General features: G+C 42.0%; 1 protein-coding gene across 1 annotated transcript in view; it reads left to right on the plus strand.

Moving 5' to 3' along the window:
• Nucleotides 1-9,427, plus strand: part of HOOK2 (hook microtubule tethering protein 2) — a gene marked incomplete in the record, with an annotated part of 1,827,100 nt that extends 1,817,673 nt beyond the window's left edge. The window contains 1 exon segment of the mRNA XM_044084742.1: nucleotides 7,510-9,427. Within this exon segment, the coding sequence (XP_043940677.1) occupies nucleotides 7,510-7,659 (150 nt within the window).
• Nucleotides 9,428-16,495: the final 7,068 nt, after the last annotated feature.

The following is a 16,495-nucleotide window of genomic DNA, read 5'->3' on the forward strand; positions in this document are numbered from 1 at the left end:
GGGGTAATCTTTTATGGTGTATTTGTTTTTATGTTGTACTTGTCTGGAATTTTTTCTCTATTTTCAAAATTTAGCCTTCCTTAGAGGGCACCTGGCATCTGAGACAAGAAACACTGAAGAAGATGGCGTTGGCTGACGCTTTTATACCCCAGGTGCTCTGACGTCGGGGAAAGGGCGACATCAGCCGACGCCGGACACAGACTTTGGAATCCGGCCGACCGAAGGGCTGCCTGAGGCAGGGCAACCCATATGTCAGGACTGCAGTTGCATACCTATCGGACATCTACATTTATGGTAGGTACAAAACTGTACTTTTTGAATCATCTGGCCTTTGTACAAAGGGTTCTAACTTGTCTGGGGTACACCATAAACGAAAAGAAATCACACCTGGTGTACCCTGTCAAATTATATTCCTGGGAGCAAGCTTGAATACAACTTCCCAGATGGCTTTCCTCACGCCAGAGAAACAAATTCATTTGACAACCTACTTCAAACAAGTGGCCACAAAAACCGTGCTATCTGCAAGACAAATACTGCAAGCCTTGGGGTTCATGGCCTCCTGCATTCTTCTAATTCCATATGCAAGTGTGCATATGAGGAAACTACAGTGGTATCTAAAAAGCCTATGGTGTCAACATTCTCAGGATCTAGAAGCAATGATTCCTATCATACCTTGCCTCCGCCTAGAGTTCCTTTGGTGGGCAGAGGCCTGCCACCAAAACAAGGTACTACCTTTCACACCACCCCCTGCCGCACAAACCCTAACAGACGCATCAGACTATGCATGGGGTCTCACCTGGCAGGGAAGTGCATTCAGGGCAAATGGAACCAAAGTCAAATGCACCTGCATATCAATCAAAAAGAAATGATAGCTGTACAGAATTCCCTGACAGCCTTCAAGGACCTCATTCTTCCAGGACAACTAATGGTAAAGACTGACAACACCACTGTTATGTAGTACATAAACAAGCGGGGGGGGGTACACATTCTTACCCTCTCTGCAGACTAGCCATGGCATTGTGGAACACTGCCTTGAGCTACCAAGTGCACCTACAAGCTCAACTCCTGCCAGGAAAATTAAATACGCTGGCAGACGGACTAAGCAGAAACCTCATGGACCCACACGAGTGGAAACTGGAACCAAGGATTTTCAACATGTTGACAAGCAAATGGGAAAGCCCAGATATAGACCTGTTTGCCTCTCCCCAGAACTACCAATTGGACAAGTTTTGCACAAGGACTCCCCACAAACAAGCTTGGAAAGTGGATGCTCTGTCCATCTGGAAAACAAACTATCAGTCTGTGCCTTCCCCCCTCTGCCTCTACTCTCCAAAGTACTACTAAAAATCAAACAGGGCAAACCAAGGATGATTTTGATTGCTCCAGACTGGCCACACCAACACTGGCACCCCCTTCTGTGAAGTGTCATGGTTATCCCCATGGCACCTGCCTCAGACTCCTTCCCTGTTGTCTCAGCAGGAGAACCAGATTCTACACCCTCAGCTGCTAACACTGAACCTAGCAACTAACCTACTAACATGAAAAAGTTCTACTTCTTTTATATCTTTCACTGTGAAAGTCGTGTGAACTAACATGAGAGTTCTACTTCTCCTTTTATATCTTTCACTCTGACAATCGTGTGCACTGCTAACATGAGAGAGTTCTACTCATTTTATATCTTTCATTGTGACAATCGTGTGCACTACTAACGAGAGTTCTTTTCCATTTATATCTTTCACTGTGACAATTGTGTGCACTACTAACATGAGAGTTCTACTTCTCCTTTTATATCTTTCACTGTGACAATCATGTGCACTACTAACATGAGGATTCTACTTCTCCTTTTATATCTTTCACTGTGACAATCGTGTGCACTACTAACGAGAGTTCTACTTCTCCTTTTATATCTTTCACTGTGACTCCTGTGCACTACTAACATGAGAGAGTTCTACTTCTCCTTTTTTATCTTTCACTGTGGCAGTTGTGTGCACTATCATGAGAGTTCTACTTCTCCTTTTATATCTTTCACTGTGACTAATGTGCACTTCTAACATGAGAGTTCTACTTCTCCTTTTATATCTTTCACTGTGACAATCGTGTGCACTACTAACATGAGAGTTCTACTTCTCCTTTTATATCTTTCACTGTGACTCGTGTGCACTACTAACGAGAGAGTTCTACTTCTCCTTTTATAACTTTCACTGTGACTCGTGTGCACTACTAACATGAGAGTTCTACTTCTCCATTTATATCTTTCACTGTGACAATCGTGTGCACTACTTACATGAGAGTTCTACTTCTCCTTTTATATCTTTCACTGTGACAATCGTGCGCACTAACATGAGAGTTCTACTTCTCCTTTTATATCTTTCACTGTGACAATTGTGTGCACTAACATGAGAGAGTTCTACTTCTCCTTTTATCTTTCACTGTGACAATCGTGCGCACTACTAACATGAGAGTTCTACTTTTATATCTTTCACTGTGACTCGTGCACTACTAACATGAGAGTTCTACCTCTCCTTTTATATCTTTCACTGTGACAATCGTGTGCACTACTAACACGAGAGAGTTCTACTTCTCCTTTTATATCTTTCACTGACAATTGTGCGCACTACTAACATGAGAGTTCTACTTCTCCTTTTATATCTTTCACTGTGACAATCGTGCGCACTACTAACACGAGAGAGTTCTGCTTCTCCTTTTATATCTTTCACTGTGGCAGCTGTGTGCACTATCATGAGAGTTCTACTTCTCCTTTTATATCTTTCACTGTGACTAATGTGCACTTCTAACATGAGAGTTCTACTTCTCCTTTTATATCTTTCACTGTGACAATCGTGTGCACTACTAACATGAGAGTTCTACTTCTTTTATATCTTTCACTGTGACAATCTTGTGCACTACTAACGAGAGAGTTCTACTTCTCCTTTTATATCTTTCACTGTGACTCGTGTGCACTACTAACATGAGAGAGTTCTACTTCTCCTTTTATATCTTTCACTGTGACAATCGTGTGCACTACTAACATGAGAGAGTTCTACTTCTCCTTTTATATCTTTCACTGTGACAATCGTGTGCACTACTAACATGAGAGTTCTACTTCTCCTTTTATATCTTTCACTGTGACAATCGTGTGCACTACTAACATGAGAGAGTTCTACTTCTCCTTTTATATCTTTCACTGTGACAATCGTGTGCACTACTTACGAGAGAGTTCTACTTCTCCTTATATCTTTCACTGTGACAGTCGTGTGCACTACTTACATGAGAGAGTTCTACTTCTCCTTTTATATCTTTCACTGTGACTCGTGTGTACTACTAACATGAGAGAGTTCTACTTCTCCTTTTATATCTTTCACTGTGGCAATCGTGTGCACTACTTACATGAGAGAGTTCTACTTCTCCTTTTATCTTTCACTGACTCGTGTGCACTACTAACATGAGAGTTCTACTTCTCCTTTTATATCTTTCACTGTGACTCGTGTACACTAACATGAGAGTTCTACTTCTCCTTTTATATCTTTCACTGTGACTCGTGCACTAACGAGAGAGTTCTACTTCTCCTTTTATATCTTTCACTGTGACTCGTGTGCACTACTAACATGAGAGAGTTCTACTTCTCCTTTTATATCTTTCACTGACAATCGTGTGCACTACTTACATGAGAGAGTTCGACTTCTCCTTTTATATCTTTCACTGTGACTCGTGTGCACTACTAACATAAGAGAGTTCTACTTCTTTTATATCTTTCACTGTGACAATCGTGTGCACTACTTACATGAGAAGAGAGTTCTACTTCTCCTTTTATATCTTTCACTGTGACTCGTGTGCACTAACATGAGAGTTCTACTTTTATATCTTTCACTGTGACTCGTGTGCACTACTAACATGAGAGTTCTACTTCTCCTTTTATATCTTTCACTGTGACTCGTGTGCACTACTAACATGAGAGTTCTACTTCTCCTTTTATATCTTTCACTGTGACTCGTGTGCACTAACATGAGAGTTCTACTTCTCCTTTTATATCTTTCACTGTGACTTGTGTGCACTACTAACATGAGAGAGTTCTACTTCTCCTTTTATATCTTTCACTGTGACAGTCGTGTGCACTACTTACATGAGAGTTCTACTTCTCCTTTTATATCTTTCACTGTGAGTCGTGTGCACTACTAACATGAGAGTTCTACTTCTCCTTTTATATCTTTCACTGTGACTCATGTGCACTACTAACATGAGAGAGTTCTACTTCTTTTATATCTTTCACTGTGACAATCGTGTGCACTACTTACATGAGAGAGTTCTACTTCTCCTTTTATATCTTTCACTGTGACTCGTGTGCACTACTAACATGAGAGAGTTCTACTCCTTTTATATCTTTCACTGTGACTCGTGTGCACTACTAACATGAGAGTTCTACTTCTCCTTTTATATCTTTCACTTTGACAATCGTGTGCACTACTTACATGAGAGTTCTACTTCTCCTTTTATATCTTTCACTGTGACAATCGTGTGCACTACTTACATGAGAGTTTTACTTCTCCTTTTATATCTTTCACTGTGACTCGTGTGCACTACTAACATGAGAGAGTTCTACTTCTCCTTTTATATCTTTCACTGTGACTCGTGTGCACTACTAACATGAGAGAGTTCTACTCCTTTTATATCTTTCACTGTGACTCGTGTGCACTACTAACATGAGAGAGTTCTACTTCTCCTTTTATATCTTTCACTGTGACAATCGTGTGCACTACTTACATGAGAGTTCTACTTCTCCTTTTATATCTTTCACTGTGACTCGTGTGCACTACTAACATGAGAGAGTTCTACTTCTCCTTTTATATCTTTCACTGTGACAATCTTGTGCACTACTAACGAGAGAGTTCTACTTCTCCTTTTATATCTTTCACTGACAATCATGTGCACTACTTACATGAGAGAGTTCTACTTCTTTTATATCTTTCACTGTGACTCGTGTGCACTAACATGAGAGTTCTACTTCTCCTTCGTGTGCACTAACATGAGAGTTCTACTTCTCCTTTTATATCTTTCACTGTGACTCGTGTGCACTAAAAACATGAGAGAGTTCTACTTCTCCTTTTATATCTTTCACTGTGACAGTCGTGTGCACTACTTACATGAGAGTTCTACTTCTCCTTTTATATCTTTCACTGTGAGTCGTGTGCACTACTAACATGAGAGTTCTACTTCTCCTTTTATATCTTTCACTGTGACTCGTGTGCACTACTAACATGAGAGAGTTCTACTTCTCCTTTTATATCTTTCACTGTGACAATCGTGTGCACTACTTACATGAGAGTTCTACTTCTCCTTTTATATCTTTCACTGTGACAATCGTGTGCACTACTTACATGAGAGTTCTACTTCTCCTTTTATATCTTTCACTGTGACTCGTGTGCACTAACATGAGAGTTCTACTTCTCCTTTTATATCTTTCACTGTGACTCGTGTGCACTACTAACATGAGAGTTCTACTCCTTTTATATCTTTCACTGTGACTCGTGTGCACTACTAACATGAGAGTTCTACTTCTCCTTTTATATCTTTCACTTTGACAATCGTGTGCACTACTTACATGAGAGAGTTCTACTTCTCCTTTTATATCTTTCACTGTGACTCGTGTGCACTACTAACATGAGAGAGTTCTACTTCTCCTTTTATATCTTTCACTGTGACTCGTGTGCACTACTAACATGAGAGAGTTCTACTCCTTTTATATCTTTCACTGTGACTCGTGTGCACTAACATGAGAGAGTTCTACTTCTCCTTTTATATCTTTCACTGTGACAATCGTGCGCACTACTAACATGAGAGTTCTACTTCTCCTTTTATATCTTTCACTGTGACAATCGTGCGCACTACTTACATGAGAGTTCTACTTCTCCTTTTATATCTTTCACTGTGACAATCGTGTGCAGTACTTACATGAGTGTTCTACTTTTATATCTTTCACTGGGACTCGTGTGCACTACTTACATGAGAGAGTTCTACTTCTCCTTTTATATCTTTCACTGTGACAATCGTGTGCACTAACGAGAGTTCTACTTCTCCTTTTATATCTTTTGTCATTTTCTTCCTTTCTTTCTAGCTGATCACAATGTTCAGCAAAATTTTCCAAATTTACTTTGTTGATGTAGCTCAGGCAATGGTCCCTTACATTACTAAAATTCAAACAGATCTTCAGGAGGATCCCAGGCATCATGCTTCTTACTAGCCAGTCATACTCTTGAGTCCTTATTTCAGTTATTTTGTCAGTTTTTGTCAAAAACATGACCCTGAGTTAACAGATGCATTTGATTGGGGGGAAGCCCCATGTACATACAGAATCCAAATTACAGATAGTAGTAGTTACGAGACATTTTTAACGTTCATGAGTTTTTAAGTGCAAGTTTGACACACAGTTTACACACCAATACCTGATGTAGTTTGTGGTGCAAATGTAGTTGTTACATCAGTAGGGAGAAGAGAGGAAGCTAGTAGCAGTTAAAGGTGGTTAGATGAAAGAAATTGCAGGATGAGAGACAGTGAAGAGAAAGCACAACAAATGAGTTAATTAGTACTTTGGCATGTACTCTGTTTTTACCAGATTTGTTTGTAAGAGTTGTGGCAAACATTTGGTAATTGTGAGGAAAAAAACATTTCAAGAAAATGTTCTTAAACAAGTTTTGGTTGTACAAAAGTATTGGAGAACAGTGAAGACAAATCTTAATATGCATACCAGGCATAGTGGAGTGAAGGTGAGGTATTCTTCAGTTTATGAAATTGCTTTCATGTGGAATGACTGGCCAGTTTGGGTTAACCTTGACCAGCCAATGGTGTAAGTGATTTGCGATGCCTAATGCAAATGTAGGATGTCATAAGATGTGGAATTCCTCAATCATAAAATCAGTTTTTTAAATAACATGGAGTAATTTGCATTCAATATTTCACACAGAATTTTTCAATTATTTCAAAATTCTCTACTTCCGTGATCAATTAATACTCATGACATAATTTCCTTAACATTTAGTAGAAGTAAATGGATAGTGCTTACTTATCATCCTTGCATATATATTTACATTGAACTGAGTCCATCTTCAAACAGACCCATTTAGGACAGTTCATATGCACCCTAACCACTGGCTTTCTATTTCTCTCCTCAAGCCCTTCAGTAGTTAGGGTGTGTGAAGGATGCCCTGAATATTTGGATGCTGGACAGTTTTAATATCCTTACTAAGACATAACCTGTGTAGCTTAGGCTACTGCACCAGTGATCTAGTTGAACGTCTGCTGTTATACTTTCACCTCAGTTTTTATTTCTGACAGTTATCCAGTGTGTTAGAAATTATGTAAAAAGAATACATTTGCAGAGTGCAGAAAGTTTTAAGTAGCTTTCTGGTGTGACAGTCTAATAAACCATTTTAGTTTGATGCCAGGTGTACAATAATATAATTATATAGTAATTACTCTTAATAACATGTCACTCTCTTTTCTTTTTTAATTCCACAGGGAATGGCCCTTCATCAACGAGTATCTGAAGAAAGGACACAAAACCCCACACATGCTCAGTCTTTCCTGGCACAGCAGCGGTTGGCTACCAGTGCACGACGTGGACATATGGCACGTACACAACAGCAGCAGCAGCTTTCACCAAGATAATATGGGGTGTGAAGGACATTTCAGTACTCTCATGAGACATTCCAGCCTACACAAGTATTTTGTACTATGGTTACTAACTTCTTGGCTCTAAACTCAGGTGTGTGGCTCCTAAGCACTTGGGTATGAGATCTGTGATAACCCGTAGCTCTTCGAGCATATCGGGCATCAGTTAGTGTTCCTAAAGATGGTCAGTCAGAGTTAGAGAACTTGTAAGGCCAGTGATTTGGATTGCACCATTTTATTGCCCACCTGCATTACATTGCTGACATTTTTGGTTGCTTTTCTCAACTCTGCTTTCCCTGAATAGCTTGGTAGATCATGATTAATTGGTAACTGCCTTGTGCTGCTGTTCATAGGCAACAGCTGGCTGATGGATCGTAGAAGTAGCTTACAGAGGCGTCTGAGCATACAAATAGAACGCTCCTTCCTTAATCCTCTAGTCATCTCTCTGCTCTTTCAGTGCTGCCATTTTAGGCTTGCTTGGATTTACAGCTGCTTGTGCTAAGAGGTTAACTTCAGTAACCACAGATTTATGGGGGCTGAATTTACTGTTGGAAAGAGAAAAGGACTCCTTTCTGAGGAAAAAAAAGTTAGTACCTCACACTGGTGTATCTAAATGGTAGCTCATACTTTGCTGTTCCTGGTACACTGACTGCTACAGCTCAGAGTTTCTCATCATGTCAGAGGTGTGGAAGCAATCAGAACATCAAGGTTTTAATTTTAAAATGACTGTCTGTACATACGTTATTACAGAGAAGTGGCAAATCTTGTTCTAGTAAGCCATGTAATATATTTCATCCCCATTCTCCAAGAAAGTAACTAGGGAAGAAAAAAAATCTTTTAATTAGAAGTTTCATTTGACTTGAGTTTTAAACATTCTCACATCATGTAACATTAACTTATGCAGGGATTTTTAAAGTTCATTTTGTTTTAATATCCCAGTTTGGTACATTCTGTATTGCAGTAGTTTTATTTGTAGATAGCATTGACCATCCCATCATGCAGTTCAGTAGTCCAGGTGGGATGATTATCATCTCATCAGTTGGGAGACTGTTTTTTCTGGAATCATTGAGAAAAGTATTCTGGCAGCAGTCGAAATCTGCTTCTGTCAAAGCATGTCATGGTTAGCAAGCCACGGTGCCTGTGTAGCCATGTAATGCTCTTATTGGTACTTTCACAATTCTTTGTGGTGTTTGAGCTCTAAAGTTAGTTTTTTTTTTTTTTTGCAGGAACCAATGTTTACATTAGCAGTGTTTTAAAAGTGCTTTGTTTTCCTTTTAAGTTTAACATCAAATGTATGATTTTACGATTTTAGCAGCAAACACTCTGGGTTTTGTGTCTGTCATTCCTCTAATTTGTTGGTGTACAAGTATCGATCCTAAGGCTGCTGCTATCTCGGTATTTTCACTGTACCTTTGCACTACAAATAAAACAGCAGTCTTGAGAATTCCTATTGCACTTGTCTTCCATCCTGTATGTATTTATTTGGTAGTGTGTGTGTGTTCTGCTTGCCTAGGTATAGTAGAGTGGTAACTTGGCAGCATATTTTGTCTGCAGTCTGCACAACAGCCTTTGCTTGTATTTGTGGACAGTGGTAGGATAGACAGAAGGTACAGATCATGAACCTTGTATGGAAACACATGAAAGCTGCAGTTGTAGACATTGTGTTCCAAATGTACAGAGCTTTTTTGGCATGGAGGGTGGTAGCTTCACTTCTTGCACTGCAGAAATGTTTAGAATGTTAAATAAACTCATTTATTTTAAGATACTGTTGACTATGATTATTTTTGGCCGTTTATTTTGTCATGTAGTTGAACATATACTGCATGATTTGCTCTTTTTACTACTAGTTTGCTGACAAGAATTTTAGTAAGCTGCGCTGTAGATGAGATTTACAATGGGTATGCAGTGCTAAGGGCAGATTTATTGTCTGCACATTAGAAAATATGAGACTGGGTTATAATAAAATTATTGAAGTGGGATGTTTGTTTCCTGCATAAAAGCAGACCTGTACCTTAACCCTTTGTTCTCATTTTCTGACAGACCCTAATGTGTTTGTGATGAAGAAGGTATTGTATGATTGGTTCCCATGGCAGTGCTGTAGGAATAAGGTGTTCCAAAGGTCATACTAGGGTAACTGCCCTGAAGGGCCATTTTAAGCCTAGCTAATAATCTGAGGTCAGAATCAAGCTGTGTACCTTGTGTCCATAGGTTGAAAACCTTAACCATTAATGTCAAACCCACCCCACGATGTGATCACTGCCTGGCTGTTTGGGGTGTACGCTGACAGCATTTTAATACAGGACTTTGAATCTAGGGATAAATGGCATTTGGAAAGCCATCTTGGTGACCATAGTTGCCTAGTGTTGAAGCAGAATCAATGAGGCTGATGCAAGTTATCTAGTACCCGTAGTGTGCAACGGGAATGAAGCAGCATTGGAACTCTCAGCACCATCAGGCAGCATTTTCGTGATAATGACTGAGACTGCGTCTCATCTGGGGCATAGCTTCTAACATCCTCAGTCACCTTCTGTATTAAATCCCTTAACTTGCTTAGCTGTTTCTAATACGTCACTTTATTGTAGTACTTAAACCCTATACCTAGTTCTAATTAGCACAACCAAATTACCATTCAATTGCTTCTTCTCTGTTAACTCTTAAACTTGCTTATCCCTCTAATAGGTTCATAGGTGTGTACTAGGCTAATGGCCCTGGAGCCTTTACAAACCTAGCCTGTAGGATTACCCTGGCATCGTACCACCGACCTTAGTTTCCAGTGCCTCTGTCGAGTAGAGCCACTGGAGTTATCCCCAGGGTGAATTTTCTATTTCCCATCCACTCATCAAGATTTCTCTTAAAGATGGCCAATGAGGTACTCTGTTTGACATGTATGGGAAGTCTATTCCATAGCATGGGCAGTCTCTGGGTTATGAACCTGTCCCTCCAGCTTGTTCTGTTGATTGTGCTAATGAGGTTGACGTCTCTGGAACATGTGGTGTGGAAGGATTGTGATTTCTTTAGATGTAGCATTTCTAACAGAGCTGGGTCAGACATGGCTTTGTAAGTCAAGCAGAGATCACCTCTAAGTAGGCGATATGAGACAGAGAATAGTTGGAGTCTTTTGAGTCTGTCCATATAGAACAAGTGTTTAAAGCCTAGGATCCTCTTTGTGAGGTACTTTTGTGACCTGTCTAGTTGTTGCAGGTGTCTAGTGAGGTACATGCCAAATGGGGCATTGTACTCTGGCCTAATGAGGGAAGAGTAGAGGGAGACAATGACCTCTTTCTTCCTGGATGCAAAACCCTTAGTAGTGAGATGTGCCACATAGAAGGACTTTCTGACCACAGAGGCAATGTTGGTGGTCAAAAGAGAGGTTGCTGTCTACCTGTATTCCCAGATCTCTTATAACGCCTTCTGTGTTCAGTGCACTACCGTCGATGTTGTAATTCATGGGAACCGGGTTTTTCACAAAGGGGATGACTGCACATTTTTGGCATTGAGCTTAATGCCATGGTTTTGACACCAGTCGTTGGTCTTAGTGTGGCCTTTCTGTAGGATGTCAACATCACTTTTGGAGTTAATAATAGCTCCCAACTTGCAATAGTCTGCGAACTTTGTCAGCCAGACTCCCTTCTTGTTGGCCTGGACTTCAGAGAAGTAGATACCAAACAGAAGAGAACCCAGGATCGAACCCTGTGGGACTCCACTCATGACTGGTCGGCAGTCTGACTTGGAATCAGCTACTTTCACACTGTGGGTTCCATCTGTGAGCAGATGTTCTTCGTGTTTCACTGTTGCAGTCATCACATTAGGGTTATCTGCTTGCATTAGCCCTCAGTTGGCCTGGTTATGAAAGTCTTGGGTCCTGCGTCGGTTGCTGTCTCATCTTCTATGAACATCAGGTAGTCAGGGGTATAAAGCATGCAGCCGACACTATTTTATCAGTCTTTCTTGCCGTGCGGTGCCCGAAGCAGAAGCAGTTCGCAAGTGCCGGTTGGCCGACTCCTGAAATTTTAATTTTCGAGTTTCAGATACGAAGTCTTCAACTAAGCTAAATACCCCGTTGGGGAAACCTTTTCTTGCTCTAAACCAATGTCAGTAAAAGTCAGTAATTGTATTTCTTGTGGAAAGCAAATACCCCATAAAGATTTTCATTCATACTGCATTCCTTGCTTAGGCTCAGACCATGACGTACCTCGCTGTCGGTTTTGTGCCTTATTTAAACAACAAACTATTCGTCTGCTTATTTACACTTCTAAATTTTTTTGGTACTGAGTTCAATTATCCAGTAATGGCTTCAGTAGGCCACCCAACTACCGACATTCCGAAAAAATGCAAAGATAAAGACAGAGATAGGTCCAAAGCTGCCGACTACGCTTCTCCTAAGCTAGTCGTCAGTTCGCCAGTACTCGGGCGCTTTCGCAGCCCCTGATACCCGCTACTTCAGATTCGCAGGCCTTTACTGAGACCCATTCAGAGTTCGGTATGCCACGAGATGCTTTGACTGTGGAACCTGCGGATGTCTCCTTGGATGGGTCCGGAGCCGCTGTGCAGGCACCGGCTTCTGAGGGTGTATTCAGGCCTACTGACTTGCATATTAAACCAACGCCATCTTCTTCAAGGCCTAAAACACAATCTATGCCTAAAAAAATGACGTCCAGACCGCATGGTCAGGCCCCTTTGCCTAAAAAACAAATTATAAGAATGGCTGAGGACCTTATCACTCTAATCAGGGGAAGCTACCTTTTCCCCTCTGATGACCTAGGACTGATTTTCCTTCTGATCAGGATTCTGAAATTTCTGTTTTCTCTAATGACCGGGATTTGCCCTTTTCTACCTATGAGGATTCTGATGCGGAGGAATCCATTCCCTCTGCTTCCCCACCAGAGGATTTCTCTTTTGGTGAAACCTTGCATACTCTTAGGGAGCATTTCCGCTGGGAAAACCAGGATTACTCTGACTCCAAAAAGAGGCTTACGGAATTCTTACTCCTGCCTCAACACAAGCCTTTAGCTATCCCTCCTGTACTGGACATTGTAGATGCCTTTTTCAAATCTAGCTTGGCCCCTGACTCTCTACTTCCTGCTCCCAGGAAACCTGATAGGTATTAGTGTTTCTGACTCTCACAAGTTCCTCTTTAAAAATCCTACTGCGGTTCCTGAGACCATTTCACAGGGACCCAAAGGCATTAAGGCTACTACTGCCAAAAATCCTGCCCCCTCTGATAGAGATTCCAGGGCACTGGATAGATGGGGAAAGAAGGTATACACTTCTGCAACTTTGGCCATTAGGGCTTTAAACTGCCAGTTTCATATGTTAAGTATCAGCAGCATATTATTGGATTGCTTAAACAGAAAATGATGATTCCTGACTGTGCTGAAAATGAATTACAGGATTTAATGCATTCTGCTGAACAAGTTGGAAAACATACCCTGCCTGCAATGTGGTTTTGATTCATTAGAGGCATCTTGCAGGGCTGCTGTCAGTGGGTCTGTACTTAGAAGGCATGCTTGGCTTAAGGAGCAATCTTTGCCAGATCATGTTAAAGCTAAATTACTGGATGCTCCCTTAAACCAAGACCGCCTGTTTAGCAACAAAGCAGAAGTGCTTAAAAAGATGGAGGAAAAAGCTAAATCTGTGCAAACTGTTAAAGGTTTCCTGCAAGTACAACTTCCCAGATTTTAGTAGGCATTGGCCCTCTAAGAATTGGTCCTTTCCTGCCTCTTTCAGGCCTTCTCAGTCCAAACCCAGAACCAGCAGAACACCCAGGCTTCAGTCCCAAGGTACACACAGGCCTAAGCAGTGAGGGGCTCCCACTTCCAAAGCAGGGAGTAGTAAGACTCCCCTCTATGGTAAACTGTCGCAGTGACTTAACTTTAAAACTTCCACGCCCTGCTCAACTCTTTCCTTTAGGGGGAAAGATTGCCCTGCATGCAAAAAAATTGGGAACTCATTACCCAGGACAAATGGGTTTTAAATAGTTTCCCAAGGATACAGATTCCACTTCCACTCCTTACCAACCCCAAACGGCTGGCCAGACCTACCCCCAAATCAGTGGGCAGAGGCTCAAAAGCAAGTTCTGTTTGTTTATGATACGTCCAACCAGGATTCTGAATTTTCTGTTTCCTCTTATGACCAGGATTTACCTTTCCCTACGCTTCAAAGCAGGCTACACGCACTATCAGTTCTCGGCACTGCCCTTTGGCTTATCTACTGTGCCCAGGGTATTCACAAAGTGCCCAACTCCAGTCATTGCATTTTGCAGGCAAAGAAACATTTAAATATAACCATACCTGGACAATTGTCTAATTCAGGCAGAAAGCCAGGACATACTGTTAAATCATCTGACATTTGTAAAGAAATTGCTAACTTCTCTGGGGTACACCATAAATGAAAAGAAATCACATATTGTACCCTGCCAACAAATAGTATTCCTGGGAGCAAGCTTGAATACAACTTCTCAGATGGCCTACCTCACGCCAGCGGAAAAAGTTCATTTGACGGCCTGCTTCAAACTACTGGCCACAAAGACCCAGCTATCTGCAAGGAAAATTCTGCAAGTCCTGGGGTTCATGGCCTCCTGCATTCTACTAATTCCATATGCAAGACTGCATATGAGGAAACTACAATGGTATCTAGAAAGCCTATGTTGTCAGCATTCTCAGGATCTAGAATCAATGATTCCTATCGTACCTTGTCTACAGAGAGTTTCCTTGGTGGGCAGAGGCCTTCAAGGACCACATTCTTGCAGGACAATTATTGGTAAAGACGGACAATGCCACTGTTATGTGGTACATAAACAAGCAGGGGGGAACCCACTCATACCCTCGCTGCAGACTAGCTGTGGCTGTGTGGAACACAGCCTTCAGCTATCAAGTGCACCTACAGGCTCAATTCCTGCCAGGAAAGCTAAATACACTGGCAGATAACCTAAGCAGAAATCTCATGGACCCACATGAGTGGAAACTGGAACCAAAGATATTTAACATGTTGAGAAGCAAATGGGGGAACCCAGAGATGGACCTGTTTGCCTCTTTCCAGAACTACCAATTGGACAAATTCTGTACAAGGACTCACCACAGACAAACTTGGAAAGTGGATGCCCTGTGCTTCACCTGGAAAAACCTATCAGTTTATGCCTTTCCCCCTCTGACTCTCCTCTCTGTGGAACTACTAAAGATCAAACGGGACAAACCAAGGACAATACTGATTGCACCAGACTAACCACGCCAACACTGGTACTCCCTCTTGCGCAGTGTCACTGCTGGCACCATGGCACCTGCCTCAGACCCCTGCTCTGCTGTGTCAGCAGAAGGGCCAGATTCTGCACCCATGGCTTCAAACCCTGAATGTGGCAGCCTGGCTGATTACCTGATCTCTCCATTCCCATCCCTCAGTAAGCAAGTGATGGATGTCATTCTGGAGGCAAGGAGGCCTAGTACTAGAAAATCCTATGCTGAAAAATGGAAAAGATTCTGTTCCTGGAGCCAAACTCATGGGATGGGCACAGCAGCGCCCAGTTTGCCTCAGATTCTTCAGTACTTAACTGAGATGCTTCGCAAGGGCCTTTCCTTTTCCTCCATCAAAATTCATGCCTCAGGCATTTCAGCTCATTACAATACAGAACCACCCCTCTTCTTTCATCTATTGCTGAAGCAATTCCTCAGAGGGGCCACAAACTTAAGACCACCCAGGAGAGCCCCCTACCCAGCCTGGGACCTTAACTTTGTATTGGAGAAGCTCACTCTACCTCTCTTCGAGCCAGCTGCAAGTGCAGAGTTGAAATTCCTTTCTTGGAAAACAGCCTTCCTTCTAGCCATCACTTCAAGAAGGGTGTCTGAATTACAGGCCCTCATGGCTGTGGAGCCTTTCATCTTTCATGCAGACAGGGTGTCCCTCAGGACCAATCCGTCCTTCATGCCCAAGGTGGTATCCAGTGTGGCCCTTAATCAGTCCATTCATTTGCCAACCTTCTTTTCTAATCCACAGAACAAAGGAGAACAAATACTGTACTCCCTGGACGTGCACAGACAACTTAGATTTTACTTTGACAGGACTAAACCTCTCAGGAAATCTTAACAGCTGCTGGTTGCATTTGCTGCAGGGGCAGAGGGGAAAGCTATTTCAAAGCAAACCACTTCTAAGTGGATAGGCCATTGCATTAATTTCTGCTGTAAGCACCATGGAAAACCTACCCCATAGTGGGGTAAGACCACATTCAACAAGGGCTGCATCTACCTCTACAGCCTTTCTCAGAGGTGTCCCTACCAGGGACATCCTAGATGCTGCTACCTGGAGTTCTGTACATACCTTCACCAAGCATTACCACTTGCCACTTTTTTCTAAATCCAGAGCTGGCTTTGCCACTTCAGTCTTGCAGGGCCTTATAGCTGGTCCTAATGCTATCTAATTATCTCCTCCCATCCTTAGCTTTGGGAATCTACCCAAATGTGATGACTGCAACAGTGAAACACAAAGAACATAGTACAGTTGTGTACACTTACCATAAATGTAGATGTTCAAGTGTATTCACTGTTGCAGTCCTGATGTTCATCGTGTTTCACTGTTGCAGTCATTACTCTTGGGTTATCCTGCTGGCAGGCTACTCGCAGTCGGCCTGAATTCCAAAGTCTTGGTCCGGCGTCGGTTGCTGTCACCTCTTCCCTGACGTCAGTGTGCCAGGGGTGTAAAAGATGCAGCCGACACCATTTTCTCCAGTCTTTCTTGCCACGCGGTGCCCGAAGTAGAAGCAGTTCGCAAGTGCCGGTTGGCCGACTCCTGAGATTTTCGTGTTCGAATTTCAGATCCGAAGTCTTCATTTAAAGCTAAGTACCCT

Source organism: Protopterus annectens, chromosome 9.part0, assembly GCF_019279795.1.
Source record: "Protopterus annectens isolate FY-2018-M chromosome 9.part0, PAN1.0, whole genome shotgun sequence".
Classification (NCBI taxonomy): domain Eukaryota; kingdom Metazoa; phylum Chordata; order Ceratodontiformes; family Protopteridae; genus Protopterus; species Protopterus annectens.